This window comes from Halichondria panicea, chromosome 1, assembly GCF_963675165.1.
Source record: "Halichondria panicea chromosome 1, odHalPani1.1, whole genome shotgun sequence".
NCBI lineage: Eukaryota > Metazoa > Porifera > Demospongiae > Suberitida > Halichondriidae > Halichondria > Halichondria panicea.
The window spans coordinates 8,735,194-8,752,622 of record NC_087377.1 but is presented as its reverse complement, the minus strand read 5'-3'; the positions used below and the strand labels follow the sequence as shown (position 1 = coordinate 8,752,622).

Sequence of the window (17,429 nt, the reverse complement as noted above, 5' to 3'; positions counted from 1 at the left end):
AGGCACTAAAGTTAAAGTTTGGAGGCATAAATTGACAGCAGTTGGTTTGTGAGTTTTGTTGCACTGCCATCTGTGAGTGATCAGTGTGTGCCAGTATGTTAATTGGCTTTACGTTGAGGATGTCTGAAACTGACTTCTTTTGACACTCAGAAGTTCTCTTGTAGCTGCGAACTCCTTCCAAGCTTCGGTGTCCAGTTGTTTCCATTATCATTTGTTCGTCCACTCCAGCGTTGTAGAGTCTAGTAGCAGCAGTTGCACGGAGTATGTATTAGAGGTTCAGCCTTCTTTTGTGACCCTAGTCCAGCTCTTTGCAAGCGCTTCATTTCGGAGTCTAGGCACACTCGAAAGTCAGCAAAACAAGCATCCTTGAACAGGTCAATCCCGGGATTTCCATTCTAATTATTCACCTTATGCAGATATCACTATCCAAACTGTACACTGCACCTGCCGTGATAAGAGGCCTGCAGACACTTTGCTTCATTCGCTTTGAGTTAGGTAGAGAAGATTGTGCAGGTTCTGTTGGCTTGTCCAGCTCCTCCTCCTTTCTTTGTTCTGTAGAAAGAGTAGCCAGCTCCGCCTCCACATTTAGAGGGCGGGGTCTATGGGCTCGGTCATTATTATGCCGAGTACTTCTTCAGAAAAGTATGGAACGCCGTTTGCGACAAAATTCAGGCAGAATGTGATAGGCGTGTGCATCCAATATAAAATCGATTTTTGAAGATCGATTTTTAATAATCGATTTTTTACAGTTGATTTTCGATTTACACCTGAACAATCTTTGAATCGATCTGATAATCGATTTTTGAAATTCGATTTTTGATAATCGATTATTGAAATTCGATTTTTGATAATCGATTTTTGATAATCGATTATTGAAATTCGATTTTTGATAATCGATTTTTGATAATCATTATTGAAATTCGATTTTTGATAATCGATTTTAGAACTGCTCTGAAGGTGGGCTGGGGGGGCCCCTGTCTAAAGCTGTATCACGTGATACTATCCATTGAAGAAGCCACTATTCATGACTTCTATTCTATCTGGAATCACCAAACTCTTTCTCAGCTCTTTCTCTAAGCACACACAAGATGGCCAAATAAAACAGTGCTGGCGAGAAAGCATACAAAAATGGGTGCATGAAGAAACTAAATAAGATAGCACCAACTGAGCAGTTCTAAAATTAATGATTTTTACTGTGACTTATGGCCCTCCTTTTTAATGGTTCCAAAAAACAATAATGTTTCGCTTTTGCGTTATAGTCTATCATGTGAGATAGCTAACCAAGCCAAGCTTTGATTCCAGGCCGCGGAGAAAAAGTTTGTGCATGTTCTGAGTTTCAAGGGCGGCCTAACTGTAGCCTTGAATCCATTTTAATCGGCCTGGATTCGAGGCTAGTATATCAATCAATTGCGATTTTTGTAATCGATTTTTAAAAATCGATTATCAAAAATCGAATTTCAAAAATCGATTATTAAAAATCGATTATCAAAAATCGAATTTCAATAATTGATTATCAAAAATCGAATTTCAAAAATCGATTATCAGATCGATTGTCAAAGATCGTTCACGTGTAAATCGAAAATCAACTGTAAAAAATCGATTATTAAAAATCGATCTTCAAAAATCGATTTTATATTGGATGCACACGCCTATCAGATTCTGCCTGAATTTTGTCGCAAACGGCGTTCCATAGAAAAGAGCTTGTCTAGGCCTAGGTCTTCGTCCGCGTCCATTCTTTCGGTTAGTTTTTGAAATGAACCTAGCAACTAAACTTGTTAGATACTATTTAGTCGGTATCTATGGGAATTATAATTAGCCTGCAGGCACTCGTAGTACCCTCGCTGGCCTTTGGGCTTATAATTCCCATAGATACCTCCTAAACAGTATCTAACTATTATGTATAATTATTGTAATACCTTACATGCAGTAGACTCTCACTGATCAATCCAGCTCTCTGAATTAATAACAGTCACCTCGATACAGTGGAACCTCCGAATAAAGACAGTTTGGGAGCAGAGCTTTAATTTGTCCTCTGGTGGGAGGTTCATTCAAAGTAGTTTGGGCAGCCAGTATAGTACTGGCCAGTATAGGGAATAGCGAGTGGCTGCATTTCAGGGCGAGTTTTGTACAGCTATATAGCTAGCAATCCGTGCCAAACCAAATGGCTGCAAGGTATAAAATCGAGGTGGCCGTACGAGCTGGAATAGCCATAATATGATAACATACACGCTGTGAAGAGCGGACCTAGCTGCTGCATGTGTACGTTATGTCCTAAGAAAACTCCAACCAGTGTAACATGATAATGATATTTGCGTTCACAGGGGGTACTTTTTGTAATCTGACACTATATCACTATCATAATTAATCATATCATTATTAATCAATAAGTATACAAGCGCTCTACTTTGTGTGTCTTATTGAAAAGTTTATGTCAGCTCAGCTCTTAATACCCTCTTTGGTTCGGTCTGGAGGGCTATTTTTATTGTGTCATGCAATCATGTATATCGCCATGCCGCACTCTATTGACTATCGTCTAGAATCTTATTGCAATGCCTAACGGCCCTATACATGAACAAACCTTTTAATGGACCTTCAATGTTGATTGTGCCTATATTCATCCCTATAATTATGTGCATATAGGTACTTCTTTTCTGTCAATTACACTAACTATGAACTTGACTGCATTTGATTGTACGCACAAAATGACATTACATCGCTTTTACATGATTGTGGGTGTATACTATAGATCTATACATGAATTCATTTGCTAATAATTATGTATAGTGTTTAATATGAAGGTAAATCTATACATGTACTTAAATTATTGTGCATCATGTAATTTGTGAAAAGTGAAGTTCAGTAAACTATTTCTCCATACGCAGCATTCCCCTGAGTGAGGGGATCTGGTTTAATGGCCTCAGGCTCTTCATATATCACAGGTGGTGGTATCATTTCAGTGTCAGTTTGTAGAGTTACCTTCTCAGACCTCCTATACTTGTTCACTGTCAGTACAATGAAGACACCAATGGAGATTCCAATAACCAGGGTCAACAGGAACGTCAGGACAAATGTGAGGGCAACAGCAGCTCCAGTTGAGAAAGATGTCACTGTAAAGAAGTTATAAACGAGTATACAATATGACATTGATGCCTGCTGAAAATCGGTCATGCGTTAAGTGTACACGTATTTCGTCAGGACTGTAGTGAATTTTGCATCAGTAAGGCGGCACTTCCAAAAATGCAAAAGTGGTTTGGAAGTGCCCCCTAACGAATATTAAAGTTCAAATTGAACTATTATTTGACATGTAAACATCTGCTCAAAGTTGTTGAAAGAAGAAAAAACAAACAAATATGCCATATGTACAAATGCATTCATAATCAAACCCAGTAACTCGATGCTTACTCAATGTGAATGAGCCTGTCACTGGAATGGACACATCCAGGCTGGTGTTAGTCCGCAGCACAACCCTGATGGAATAGGAGTATACCACACCATCACTTAGTCTATTGAAGGTGACGGAGTATTGTGAGGAAAACGGGAAGTCATCGGTAATTGGTACAGAATCAGTTGGAGTGAGGGTAGAGATTATGATGAGTTCACTGTGAGGATAATTGATCTCGGGTAGGGTTAGAGTGATCGTGTAAGCTGATGTTGGCTGTCCAGTACTGCTAGCGATTGTTACAGGTGGGACTACAAGAAAAAAAATATCATTCCTTCAAAGAACATAATTATAGGGTTACTAAATGGTACAAGGACTTGCTATACGCTAAGTTGTACTGTAGCTACAGACAAAATTAATGTTCAATTGCATAAATTATATACTCATTGGGAGCTCCCTTGTTTGCTATGACAAATTCTGTACACAGCAATTAACTTACAGAGAACTACAATTGTGAACGATCCCTCAAAAGGTTCCACTACATCTGTAGTCATGTCACTGCGACGCACAACCCGAACTGTGTAAATGTAACTTCTGCCAGTCATGAGACCTGAGAACATCACAGTGTACTGGTAGCTAGTTGGGAAGTCAGTTACAACTGGTGCAGTGTCATTGGGGGTTAGAGAGATGACAATTTGTAGCTGGTCCGGTTGATACTCAGTGATTGGTAGATTCACAGTAACAGTGAAGTTAGTAGTACCCAACACCATTCTTCCATTCTGTGCAGTGATGGTTCGACCAGGTACTGCATAGGTGGGAGATACAAGATGACATTAAAAATGTTTGACTTACTAGTGAAATCGATAGATTTCAGTTCCATACAGTTCCCAAAGATTAGTTGCACACACATCGTAAAAGTTTCTTCAGAGTCAGCATCATCAGGAAGAGTGACTTCAAATGACTCACCAGTAAACACTATGTTAGGTGTACAAGCTATGCCGACCCGATTGTACCCAATCATACGACTGGGGTTAACAATCTGAGATATTCCCTGAGGTACAAAAGGAAAGGCTATAAAAAATGAAACATAAATTAAACGTACTTGCACCATTCCAGTGAATACTGTTCTGTTGGTCACCTTCACATTGTACACACCAGAGATAGTTGGGGTGATGAAATCTGTGGTGTACTAAAGTTTATGTACACAATCTTACTAGATATAGTTTTATACCTGGTGAGATTAAGCTGACATCTGCAGTAGAGTTTCTCCCAGCTAACAGTTCCATTGAAGTTACTGGTGTCACGGTGACGGATGTAGTGGTACAGAAAGGAAACCCTGAGGCTCTCAGTAGTTCTCTAGTCACGAAGGTGGCAGTATCAATGGTGTTATAAGTTATTCCATTCCAACCAATGGAGTAGCTTGTGATGCAATCAGGATAGTCAATGTTAGTCAGTTGATCCCATTGCAAAACTGTCCTCTCCGAGTTGGTATGCACATTAGAAATAATATCATTGACTCCTGCAGAAAATAGAATGAAGAAGGTGTGTGTGGGATTAGCTTCGTTTCCAGGCCGCTTCCTCGGAGAGTGGGCCAGGTATCAACTGCTTGCGCGTACGCTATCATTACCCAGATACCGGCTAACACAGGATAACAACCTGTATGCTTATAAAACAATGATGGCCACAACATGCACAACGAACGGAAATAAATTGAAGGAAGTAGATAGAAAGTTCGATTGAAGGTTTATAGCCTGATCGCATTCTGATAGCTATACCCGTAGCGTATGCTAACAAAAGACTCACAGCCTATACAACAGTGTGGATAACAATTAATTGTCTGAACGCTGACACTAGCCGTATGGACAGGCCACGCCCATCTATACTACTACTACTATATATATAATTATACTACTGCTACTGACTCTATCAGAAGAAAATAGCTGTACAACAAACATACAGCTCTGTCTCTCTCTAGCTAGCTAGCTATAGTATATAGCTGTGTGTATGACTTTTTATAGGAAAAAAATAGCCAATAAATTTGTCAGTAGCAGGCCTTCTCTTCAGGGGAGGCCAGCGAAGGAGGCTAGTGTGGGCTATGAGGTTACATACCTGAGAGGTCAGCAGTGAAGCTGTAAGGTGCACTCGTATCTCCCGACACTCCACTAGGCGTGATTACGAACCCCACAAAGCTGTAACTATAGCCACACACATCCAAACCATCGACTGTCACAGGTGATGTAGAGCTTGACCCACCACTCACTGACCCACCGCCACCATCTTGAGTGGCATTGACCACATAGATAGCAGCACACTGAGTGTTGTCCACTGACAGGCTCACACTTGCCATGGACTGAGATGTTTGCTCCACCATGGTGATGCTGGGAGTGGGAATGGCTGTATATAAAGAAAAATATTAAAAAATAAAACATTAAGAAGCCATCTAACCTGCAACACTGATGTTTATACTGGCAAGTACAGACACTAATGCAGCATTTTGGCCAGACAAGCACTCCACTTCACCACTCAGTCCTTCAGTGGCAGTTATCTCGACAGTTGAGCTCAGTGTTGAACCACCACTGACCATGGTGACCGTGAAGGGAGCACAAATGGGAAGAGTTGGTGATCCATGAACGACAAGACATTGAGCTGATACACCAGGAAGCCTCCACTCAGTAATACCACCAATAGTGATGTTATGAGTACAAGTGATGGAGATGGGATCTCCTAGACAAGCTGTGACTATTCCATTGGTGGACTCAGGAGTTGACGTCAAGCTACCAATTGCAACAGCATCTGAATGACCAGCGGAGTGGAAATCAGTTCTTAGTCTAAGACTTAGTAGACTACGTAGATCTATAATGCACCTATCAATGCAAAGCCCCACTACCCCCCTCCCGGGACAAGGGGGAGCTTTGTCAATTATGAGGTGCAAAGGACTCTCCCCCTGGGCAATTTTATTTGACAAACCCCTGGAAAATACCCGGGGCATGACAGTTGAACACAATAATAATTGCAATACAGACAAACAGCTATGATATACTGACTTTACAAAGTTCCCACCCCCAGGGCTAGGTACTAGGTTTTACTAACAAAGCTCCCACAAAGTCCCCTCTTCACCGGAGGGGGGTAGTGGCATACTATCTATGGTAGTGGGGCTTTGCATTGATAGGTGCATAACTATTCATGTAAATCTACCATACAGCAAAAAGAGCAGCACTCACGTTGTTTAAAAGATACAACTGCACAGAGCATATGCAGCAAGAAGTTCATCTTGATCTCATTTTAGGCCTGGTTTGGAAAATCACATGGATCCACAAGAATTTTTATGAACGTGTAACAGATGGGCACGCCCATCTACATGGTAGGAGGCTGGAACGCGTCATCCGTAGTCAGGGATTTGAAGTGTTCTTGCAAACAAGAAGCCAGAGCGGAAGTTGATGTCACGATGTAGGCGGAGTCTCTTCTTAACTGTTTCAGCGCCAAGTTTCAAATTTATACGTTGATCTCAGACTTTATTGAGCATTGAACATGACTTCCTCGGAAAAGAAGAGAAGCAGCGCCTATTCTGAGGACATTCGTTGGAGGATGGTATGGCAAAAGGAGGCACTTCAGATTTCTATATCTCAAATTGCTAAGAATCTCTGTGTGGATAAGTCTACAGTGTCCAGAACGCTAGATCTGTTTCATGCAACTGGAGAAGTTAGCAAGAAACCCTATCCTAAAGAGAAGGCTCATCAAAAAATCACTGCACCTATTGAACAACTAATTTTTCAGCTTGTATTGGACAGACCAGGCATTCTTTTACGTGAAATTCAAAGTGAGCTAGATTCACAGTTGTATTTAGATATGAGTATTTCAGGTATATATGTAGATTCTTACATGCCAATGGATTTACACACCAAAGACTACAAACATGTGCCTTACAACGAAATGAGTGCTTAAGGCAACAGTATATTACAGATATGTCTGTATACAGTCCTGAAATGCTCATTTTTGTTGATGAAACTGGTACCATAGATACTGTACACTCCGTGGATGTGAAACGTAGGTAGTATACGGGTAGATTACGGAATATTCGTGTTCACTCACTGCAACGGCAACCAGCTGCAGAAATGGACACTTTTAGTGTTGTTTTTCTTGCACAGCTGCGCACTTGTGGCTTCAGTTGAGGAGAAGGTCTGCTGTACTCGTAGGTGGGAGGTAAGTCTATCATAGAGCATGTATATTGAGCCTGCATTATTAGTGGATAGCCTTTTGGAGCTCATTTTTGTCTGTAACTTACTAGGTGACAAGTTTGTGGTTAGGCGATCTTTGGTTGGGTTTATGGTTGGAACATTTCGCTTTGCTTTCCTGTTAGTCTATGAAGTGAAGTACCAGGAGAATGTGTTCAGCACTTAAGGAAATGTATAAGGCTAGCAGCAAACTAAATGATAGGTCAAATTTAGGTGTTTAACGGTACTCATCTTGTGGTTAGGCGATCTTGCCAACAAAAAGCTCCATCACTTAAATGATGTGGTCATTCAATAATATAGATGTCTTTATACTGGGAGAATCTATTTTGACTCTCAGTAAATGTTTTGTTATTTCAGGAAAGTGTGTCTTTTGTGGTGAAAATGTTTACTCATACAAATGTACCATAAGATCTCGATTTAAAGCGACACTTTTTAATAATTACGAAGCCAGAGGTCCATCTTTTGGAGGTTGAAAAATTATATTGAAGTCCAGGTGTCGCATATTTAGAGGGTCGCATCTAATTAGAGGTAACTTTACAGAGTCTACTTGCCTCGATTTCAGGCCGCATAACCCTTTCCTTGCCATTCGTGAAATCTGGAACAGGAGCGTCTTTAGGTCGATCAATTAGTGTGGATCCGGCCTCACCACGCCTCCAAGTCATTCTATTAGTCTAGATCCGGCTAGCAATTCTAGCTGGGACTCCCAGTTCTAGCTCCTTTTGTTTAGCGTGTCAGAGACTGGGAGAAGATGATTGGCACTCCCTGGCTCCTTTGGATGTACAGCTGTCCAGATCCCTAGAACATACCCTCCATTCTGACGAGTTATCAGTGCATAGGGTGCTTACTAGATTCTGTACAGTTCAAGCTACACACAGCACCGCTCAACTATTCTCTACCCCATTATCTAGCTAAATCTGGTCCAACTAGACAGCAGACACAGCTAGTTAATTCAGTAAAGCCAGGGGTAGCCCTACTTCTACGGTTGTTCAGTACCCACGGTAACAATTCCTCTGGGCTGGGCTAACTAGTTGAGCCACGCCTCCCAATTCTCAAGGCTAGGTACATGTCTCTGTCTAGCTGCTTCTTCAGCTTCTTGCTCAGTTTTGTGGCTTAGAGAAAGGCCAGCTACTCAGGGGGAAGAGTCCAGATGAAAGTCTGGCAGCCAGGTGACGTCCAAACGGTAAGTTATTCTTTCCACCAACTTTTTAATCTAGTCTAGTCCTGCTTGCACTGCTACTACTACTGCTGCCTACTGCTGCTACTCTTCCTAGCTAGTCAAAGGTTTCTTTTTTTTTTTCATATGCACAAAGAGACATCAAAGCTTACATCAAAGGACACAGATTTTTAGCCTACTTGACTGATAAGGCGGTTACCTAGACTACAGTTTGTTTGTCAGGGAGGAGCTCACATACAACTTCATCTAATTCATCATAACGATTCCTTACCCAATGTTGTAATTTCTACAACAGATTGCCAAGGAAAGAGTTAAAAACACTGATTTTCCAGTGGGCTACAATCGAGGCTAGGGAGTGGCTACATTTACCTCTATTTAGAACGCGACATTAAAAAATAATTGTCAACGCAGCTGTCGCTACTTTTAGAGGTCAGAAAATTACTGAAGCTCCTGGGTGTCGCATATTTGGAGGGTCACCTTAAATCGAGGTCTTACGGTACTGTATGATGATAATGCATACATGATCGTACAGCGGCCGAAGTAAATTATTATGTGCATTCTAACATACATATTTTTAATTTGGGTAATGCTCTATCACCAGAGGAAGCGGAAAGGAGCATAATTATTCCCTGATGCAAGACTAACAAACAAGTGTACGAGCACAAGTAGCGATAAGACGAAGAAGAATCCTCCTTCAACTTTAAATCAGTTTTAGTTGTCCATTTAGTTGTCTATTACTAAGTCTATCTCGGATGCCTGCCTATATAATATTCTGTGTGCATACATGCTGTGCGGCTATATACAATCACAAAATTAAGTCAGCAGTGTACGTACATGTAGCTAGATCTAGATTTGTCAGGTTCTAATATTATTTCTGAATCTCCACTTTCATTCATGAACATCTCTCTTGGTAGCGATGTCAGACCGATTTTCATTTTTGCTATTTCTAACTCCTATGTATTACTATCTCTTTTGAACACTCTAGGCAAACCAGAAAAACTTTACTGCACTGGATTTGGTCAAGCAAATGCAGAGATACAGCGTTTTGAAGAACACTAGTCAGGGAAAAATTCGTACAAAAATTTACCGCATTTTAATGTACTTGGGCGGGACTTATGAAATTTGTTGTTAATACCGGAAATGATCTTAAAGTTAGCATATCTGCTGAACCGCTTAGTCTATTCTCTTTTAAAAAAGTATGAAATGGACACTCAGGACTCAGGAGTTAACATTATAACCATTTGATATCTATTTTATGAAGTTTATAATGTTTCTGTAATGTATATCTTTATGATGTCCCTATAATAGTATGATGTCTCCTGCTTCAGAGAGTTCTTTTGGATTAAAGTAACCATGCTATCTTTTCAGTATATTGTATCATGTTTCAGAACTCTCATCAATGTCCACCTTACGCTTGTATCTGTTTCTTGATCTTTATAAGCAACTTTTCTGTCAATTTCATTTGGTCTAAATAATTCGTTTTTAGTGTGATGTAGATTTAAGGCTATACAACTATAAATCTATGATACAACTCTGTTGACAGCTTCTAATTAATACAGTAGATTACTCTTGTCTTTTTTGTGTGCAAATTGAATCAGTTCTTGCAATTTAATAGTTTTGGTAGATTACATTGTTGTCCCTGGAATTCTCTCCAATCTTTCTTGTTTCTTTTCAACAGAGGCTTTCAGATTGCTTCAATAATTACTTTCAGTAACTTCTAAGAACTTCTAAGAAATAAATACAGCTATTGGTACACTTGGCTTGATTTTACTGCATTTCTATTCTCAGCTCCACCCATCTATCCATGCAATATGTGATTCCGCAAGAAATAAAAGCTTATTGTAGCAACTTTTTGCATAATCTGGAGAGAGTTAGAGATGAAAGACATGCTCACTTGTGTTTTTGTTCATTTTCATGTTTGGTTGCCAAAATGATGATCACCTTTGAGAAAAAATCACACACAAAACAAGCATCAAATGCTAAAATCATAAAAAACTGTTATAAAAATCAAATTCTACGCTATTTTTTACCCCTGGGAACAGCTGTTGTTTGCTAGACTCTTCCAGGGCTTGCGGAAAGCCCTTCTTGTTCACTCACTTTCTAGTCCCGTTTTTTACCATTGAATTACTGTACGAAAATACGCCCACGCACTACTTCCGGTCTGACATCTCTACTCTTGGCTCTCCCTGCGCAGAGAATCAGTTAGCACTGGAAGAACTTGGACTGGAAGCTTCAGTTATCTGATGACTCACACATAGTTACTGTTATTATTGCAATACATTCCGTATACTATAAGGAATTCCGGATACTCCGTCCGTGTCATCCGTTGCAATGTAATTTTATACGTGTATTACGGCCGGATATGACGTTTTGGGTGTGGTTTAGCAAATAAAATTGAATTACACTTAAATAGAGAACAAAATGATTTATTATCTTACATTATCCTCGAGACAAGAACCGCAAAAGTAGTCATTAGATTCGAGGTAAGGTCGTTTTTAAGCTGCGGCTATTTCGCAGCCACCTCGCTATTCCGGCCAAGCTGCATGGTCCCAAGGGTGACCAGATTAACGAGAGTCTACTGTATTTGTGACTGAGGGTGCAGCAGCAACTTGCTCTCCGACGACTTTATCATTAGAGCTAGTAAAAGCTTTAGTGATAGCAACAGCTACATTAGCCTCGATCCCAGGCCGAGTTTTCGCTTTTATAACGGTTAGGCGAACAACTGGGCCTGGTACTAGTTGTCTGCGCATGCGTCAAATTTTCATTGTATATTTGTGGTCGGCAAAAATATTTAATAAATCAATAATAGAAATTTGTACACAGAAAATGCACAGAGTGAGTACACAAAAGATGCACATAGGGAGCTGCTTCACAAAGGCCTGGGGAGTTGCCAGTTGTGCTGCAGCACAATTACAGTGACCCAGGGCAACTTCAGGATGATTGAATGCCTTCAAATTACGTTTCAAAAAGATTTAGCAGGCTGCTGGACTTCTCTGATTCTAGGCCCCAACTCGTAACTCATTGCTTGAGAAAACGTAGATTCTCTTGATGTCTCTGAGCTACCCAGCAACGCTCGAATGAGCAGGTCATACTCCAGTCCTGTGTCTGTGAGTATAGGACAATATTAAAAGAAACCAAAGACGGTTAAACCCTTACCTCAAACTGTCCAGTCTCGTCCGTTAGTATAGCCAAGAGGAGCACTGTTGGGACAGCTGGATATTAGCCATTGCTCCTGTACAGAGAAGTAGACATTTTAAATATGTGTAGAAATTTCTCGATTATAGTGTCATTGTCGACGAGCTGATGATGGCAGCACCAAGTTCTCTAGCTCACACTCTTCACTTGATCCACCATATTAATGATGAAACTATAGTCTACCTACATTCTTGCCAAACATGAACAAGACTTGATAGCATAGCCGGCCATAGGGCCCACACAAAAATATCTGACCTTAACAAGCTTGACAAAGCTTTATACCTCTTCCCTTGTTGTTCAGTCTTCAGAATAAGCTTCAGAGAAGAGAGAAGCTTCAGCTAAGAGCCATTCCAATCGATTCCAATCGATTCCAATAATGATAAAACGGGAACTGACTTCTAGTACACGATAGTACACAAATATAAATGTCACGAAAGTGAACGAGAATATCCATTCGTCAGAATCTGACGAACGACTGACGCATGCGCAGACAACTAGTACCAGGCCCAGTTGTTCGCCTAACCGTTATAAAAGCGAAAACTCGGCCTGGGATCGAGGCTACAGCTACATCTGAAAGAGCATCACCGAGGCTCTCTCTCCTAGGCCTTTTTGGCACAACACCAGAAAAAGCAGGGATATCTGGAGGCTTATCATAATCATCATGCAGTTTGGAGCATATCATCCTTGCCCATAGGCGAAGTTTGGGTGTGTCAAATTTGCTGTCATGCCTACGTTTGAGATCTTTGAAAATAGAGTCAACATCTTCCTCTTTCTCTTGCCGCTTTGTTTTTGGATCCACATCATCCCTTTTTCGCTTCTTTCCTGCTTCATCTAACTTTCCATCACACCATAGAGTGAGGTGTCCTCCTGAAAACTTGGTGTACATCAACGTGAGGTCATCAGGAGTGACAACCAATACTTTGGTATGTTGTTGACCTTCATAATATTAAAATCAACAGTACTAGGAACGTGTTCTTTTAAATGTTCAATTAACTTCATTCTTAGAGAGAGAACCGATTCAAACTTGCTGTTAAAATGATGTAACTCACAGGTGATAACATCACTCTTTTTGAGAGGATTTATTATTTTAACTTTGTACGAGTAAATTTGAGCCTGAAAAACAAAGAGAGAGAGAATTATTAAAGGCATTTACTACATAATAAAACCTAGGCTCCCTAGGCCCTATACAATTTGACAAACCCAACTCACTTTTTCAGCTTGTTGGGTGGTTCTGCTACTGCTGTTAGAGCTGTTTGTGTTAACCTGGATAAATGGTTGCCTTTGACCTTGTCCAGACAGCTGTATAAGTTGCTGAAGCAACAGGGCTTGTTGATTTATAGCCTCCTTCACAAGGCCTGCTACTGACTGCTTGCGCATGCGCAAAATTATTGGATAATATTCCCGTAATGTTTTCCATTAAACTGAATTTTTACCCGAATTATATCCTGAACAACATAATCACTATATAGACAAGAATACTCTTCATATTAAAAGTCAGACACAGAGCTATATAGCTAGCTAGCTAGAGACAGAGCTGTATTGGTTACAGCAGCAATTTCTTTCTGATAGAGTCGACTTTCTGTCAGATGGGCGTGGCCTATCCATATAGGCTATTGTCAGCCTTCCCCTCCGTTCAGAGGATTGTTATCCACACTGTTGCAGGCTGTGAGTCTTTTGTTAACATAGTAGGCTAAGGGTAGCTATTAGAATGCTATCACACGGGCTAGAAACCTTCTATCCACTTTCTTCAATCCACTTCCGTTCGTTGTGACGTCATTGTTTTACTGAGCATATACAATGGTACAGGGATTTGAGGAGTTCTTGCAACTGTAATTCAAGAGCGGAAGTACCTGTCACGTGAACAGTTACGTAATTATGGCTCATTTCAAACCAATTTTTCTCCAATAAAGCCTTTAGGCCTGTTTATTTTGGGAAAAAATCGGCCTATACAGGAGGCTTTGCTCTGCATAATTATAATTATCTGCAAGCCTTTGCACCACAGCTAAAGCTATCCTTGAGCCCAATCGTGTACTATTAGTCTGTCACACAAACTGTGTATCCAGCTGGAGCTAGCCTAAGAGAGATTTTACTGAGACTAGTGATACACTTTCAACAGCTTACGGGCAGGCTGGGGCAAGTAGTAGCTCACAAAACGATTAGAATCTCAAGGATAGCTTCAGCTGACAACCTACTGTGGTGCAAAGCCTTTACCAAAGGCTCTTAGAGCTTTCTGATGTAAGTCGTTGTTTTCCCAGTTTAACAAAAATGAATAGGCTCTATTGGAGAAAAATTGGTTTAGAATGAGCCAAAATTCAATCTTGTTACCAAGGTTCACGTGACAGGTACTTCCGCTCTCGACATTACAGTTGCAAGAACTCCTCAAATCCCTGTATCAGAATTACCCACTTTCCGGGTAATAGGTGGCGCATGCGCAAGCAGTCGATACCAGGCCCTCTCTTCGAGCGAAGAGCGGCCTGGAATCGAGGCTAGTTGATTTACTGCCATATCAAGAACTCAGCAAATCCCTGTACGTCTATTTCTTTCTGAACGATTAATACAGTATTTTATCTTATTGAACGATGTGATAAATATGGCGCCATATTAGTGCCATAATTCAAGGGGGGTATACTTTTTTGCATTAGGGGGTATACTTTTTCATTAGGGCATACTCTTTTCATTATAGGGGGTATACTTTTTCATTAGGGTATACTCTTTTCATTAGGGGGTACACTTCTTCATTAGGGTATACTCTTTTTCATTAGGGGGTACACTTTTTCATTAGGGTGTACTCTTTTCATTAGGGGGTACAATTTTTTTCATGAGAGCAGTATAGGAGAACATTATTCAGTATACTTTTCACTGGAGCCCTTTATTTATGGGCTCCTGATAAATCGATGACCATTTCCAGAAGACGTTTGACTTATTGATCGATCTTTGACCTGAACACAGAAGAAATTCAGAGGAGGCTGGAACCACTTGACCTTAGTTAGGGTCACTAAATAGGATTTTCTTCAAACTTCTCTTTCAGACTACTTCAATCTAGTTTTAGTGTCTGTAAGTTTTAAAACGTTATTCTACAGGGGGGGGGGTCAATTTTTATTTCGCCAATTTTGTTCAAAAGCAGAGGTACGATCAAAAGTCAGCTCTTGTACTAGCCTCGATATCGTGAGCGGCTTGTTCACAAAATTAAAGTGTGTTTATAACTGCATGGAACAAAGCATATTTTTCAGCTCTCAATGCAGTGAAGTAGTAGCAGCATCATGAAACGTTTGTCCGAAGTCCAGAAAGTTTGCGTACCTCTCCTGCTCTTACTGTACATGATCTATTAAAGTGTATCTGGTGACATCAAGAGCACAGTAACTACTAGCCTCGATTCCAAGCCGCTGAGAAAGACGGCCTGGTATACACTGTTTACGCATGCGCCAGAATTACCCAGAATCTGGGTAATCGTAAATTGCAGTATATATAATAGTTAGACACTGTTTAGGAAGTTTCTACATGATTTAGAAGCCCAAAGGGCTGGTTGTAGTATCCCGAACGCAGTGAGGGTTCTACTAGCCCTGAGGACTTCTAAATCATGTGGAAACTTCCTAAACAGTGTCTAAGCATTTTAGATCATAGCAACCATGAGTATTTAGCCAATCAGATTTGAATGTTCTTATCTAATCTTTGCTACATGATTTTCTAAGTGAAGTACATGATTTTCTATTGAAGTACATGATTTTCTAAATTGGATAGAACATTTCCTCTAACCAATCAGATTGCAGTATTTATGACAAACATGATCTAATTATCAGTATTCTTATTCCGCATTAGTTTGTAAAACATTGATATCCGTTTCATTTAGAAATCTAGTCCAAGTTGTGTAATGGCTGCTACCTTCTCTTCTGCTCTCGCGTACGCGTTATCCTGTGTTGGAAAACCAGGTCTAGTCTTGAAAGACAAGCAGCTGGAGGCGTTGAAGTGTCTGTACGCTGGTGTTTATGTGGGTACCGTACCGACCGGCTATGGCAAGTCCCAGAGCAAGTCCATCTGCTTTCCAGACACTCCCTTTCTTGATTGATGTGAAGCTTGACAGGACCAGTGCACCTCTCTCTGAAAGAAGTGTTGTGATGGTGATTTCTCCTCTTGTTTCTCTGAGTGAAGCCATCTTCAAAGTGTTGGTGTGTCTGTTCGACGTTCAGTGCCATTCTCTCTGGAAGGAAGTATTGTTGTGACATTAAATATTTTGCCGAAAATTGGTCACAGAGTAAGTACGTGGTATCTGATCCGAGAACTGTGTGGCCTGAATGTGTTTACAATCCGAGGGACTTGTGTGTATCCGATCCGAGGGACTTGTTGCTTGAGTGTGTATCCGGACTTGTTGCTTGAGTGTGATTTAATGGATAGTGCTTTCAATGGTAAATCTATTGTGTAAATCAATAAGTAGTCCTCACATTATGTTATGTCACAGCCACTGTACTTATCCACATTTATTTTTTACCCACAGGTTTAACTAATTTCTTATGAGATTAACTTGTCGGCTGAGTGTGTATCCGATCCGAGCCTCAAGTTAATGAATAAATCTACAGAGCTGATGTTTTACTTAGCTGTCTCTGTCTACAGTATATACAGAGAGGTAGCCTCTCCTTTTTCTGTTCTTTATCACAATAAGATAAAATACTGTTTTAACGTTCAATGAGATAAAATACGGTAAATAATAAATTAATTGTCCACCCATGCGCCAACAGTAAATACCAGGCCCACTATTCAAGGGGCTGGAGTCGAGGCTAAGTAACTTTACTGGTGCACACACCCCTTTTGCTCATTACACGCCCCTTTTTAGCAGCTCGCCTCATCCAATGGAAGTGCTGGGCGTTGCCTATCCTATGGTCAAAGCCAGTTGTGCGTTTCCCTCGAGAACAAGCCGCTCACGATATCAAGGCTAGTACAAGAGCTAACTTTTATCCTATCTCTGCTTTTGAACAAAATTGGCGAAATAAAATTGATCCCCCCCTGTAGAATAACGTTTTAAAACTTATAGACACTAAAACTAGACTTGAAGTAGTCTGAAAGAGAAGTTTGAAGAAATCCTATTTAGTGACCTTAATTAATTAACTGACTAAGGTCAAGTAGTTCCAGCCTCCTCTGAATTTCTTGTGTTCAGGTCAAAGGTCGTCAATAAGTCAAATGTCTTCTGGAAATGGTCATCGATTTATCAGGAGCCCAGGGCTCCAGTGAATTTTGAAAAGTATACTGAATAATGTTCTCCTATACTGCTCTCATGAAAAAAATTTATACCCTAGAAAAAAGTGTACCTAATGAAAAGAGAGTACACCCTAATGAAAAAGTGTACCCCCTAATGAAAAGTGTACACCCTAATGAAAAAGTGTACCCCCTAATGAAAAGAGTATACCCTAATGAAAAAATATACCCCCTAATAAAAAAGTATATCCCCTAATGAAAAAGT

The 17,429-nt window shown here is 40.4% G+C and overlaps 1 protein-coding gene and 2 long non-coding RNA genes across 4 annotated transcripts; 1 reads left to right on the top strand and 2 right to left on the bottom strand.

Annotated features, from left to right (window-relative positions):
• Positions 1–2,676: 2,676 nt before the first annotated feature.
• LOC135340957 (uncharacterized) lies at positions 2,677–6,704 on the bottom strand. Of its 2 annotated transcripts, XM_064537407.1 has the most exons (9): positions 6,601–6,704; positions 5,825–6,172; positions 5,489–5,773; positions 4,611–4,898; positions 4,482–4,558; positions 4,232–4,430; positions 3,879–4,184; positions 3,403–3,690; positions 2,677–3,107 (listed from the first exon to the last, which is right to left on the bottom strand). In XM_064537407.1, the coding sequence occupies exons 1-9, from the start codon at positions 6,647–6,649 to the stop codon at positions 2,857–2,859; spliced, it is 2,091 nt and encodes a 696-aa protein (XP_064393477.1). In that variant the 5' UTR covers positions 6,650–6,704; the 3' UTR covers positions 2,677–2,856. The 2 variants fall into 2 exon arrangements, with proteins under 2 accessions (XP_064393477.1, XP_064393467.1); XM_064537397.1 differs by having other exon boundaries at positions 4,232–4,558.
• Positions 6,705–11,573: 4,869 nt separating this feature from the next.
• On the bottom strand, positions 11,574–13,315 carry LOC135341835 (uncharacterized). The gene is made up of 3 exons (XR_010396664.1): positions 13,190–13,315; positions 11,942–13,093; positions 11,574–11,890 (listed from the first exon to the last, which is right to left on the bottom strand). It is a non-coding gene; the product is annotated as an uncharacterized LOC135341835 (long non-coding RNA).
• Positions 13,316–15,831: 2,516 nt separating this feature from the next.
• On the top strand, positions 15,832–16,658 carry LOC135342147 (uncharacterized). Its single transcript, XR_010396769.1, has 2 exons — positions 15,832–16,380; positions 16,470–16,658. It is a non-coding gene; the product is annotated as an uncharacterized LOC135342147 (long non-coding RNA).
• Positions 16,659–17,429: the final 771 nt, after the last annotated feature.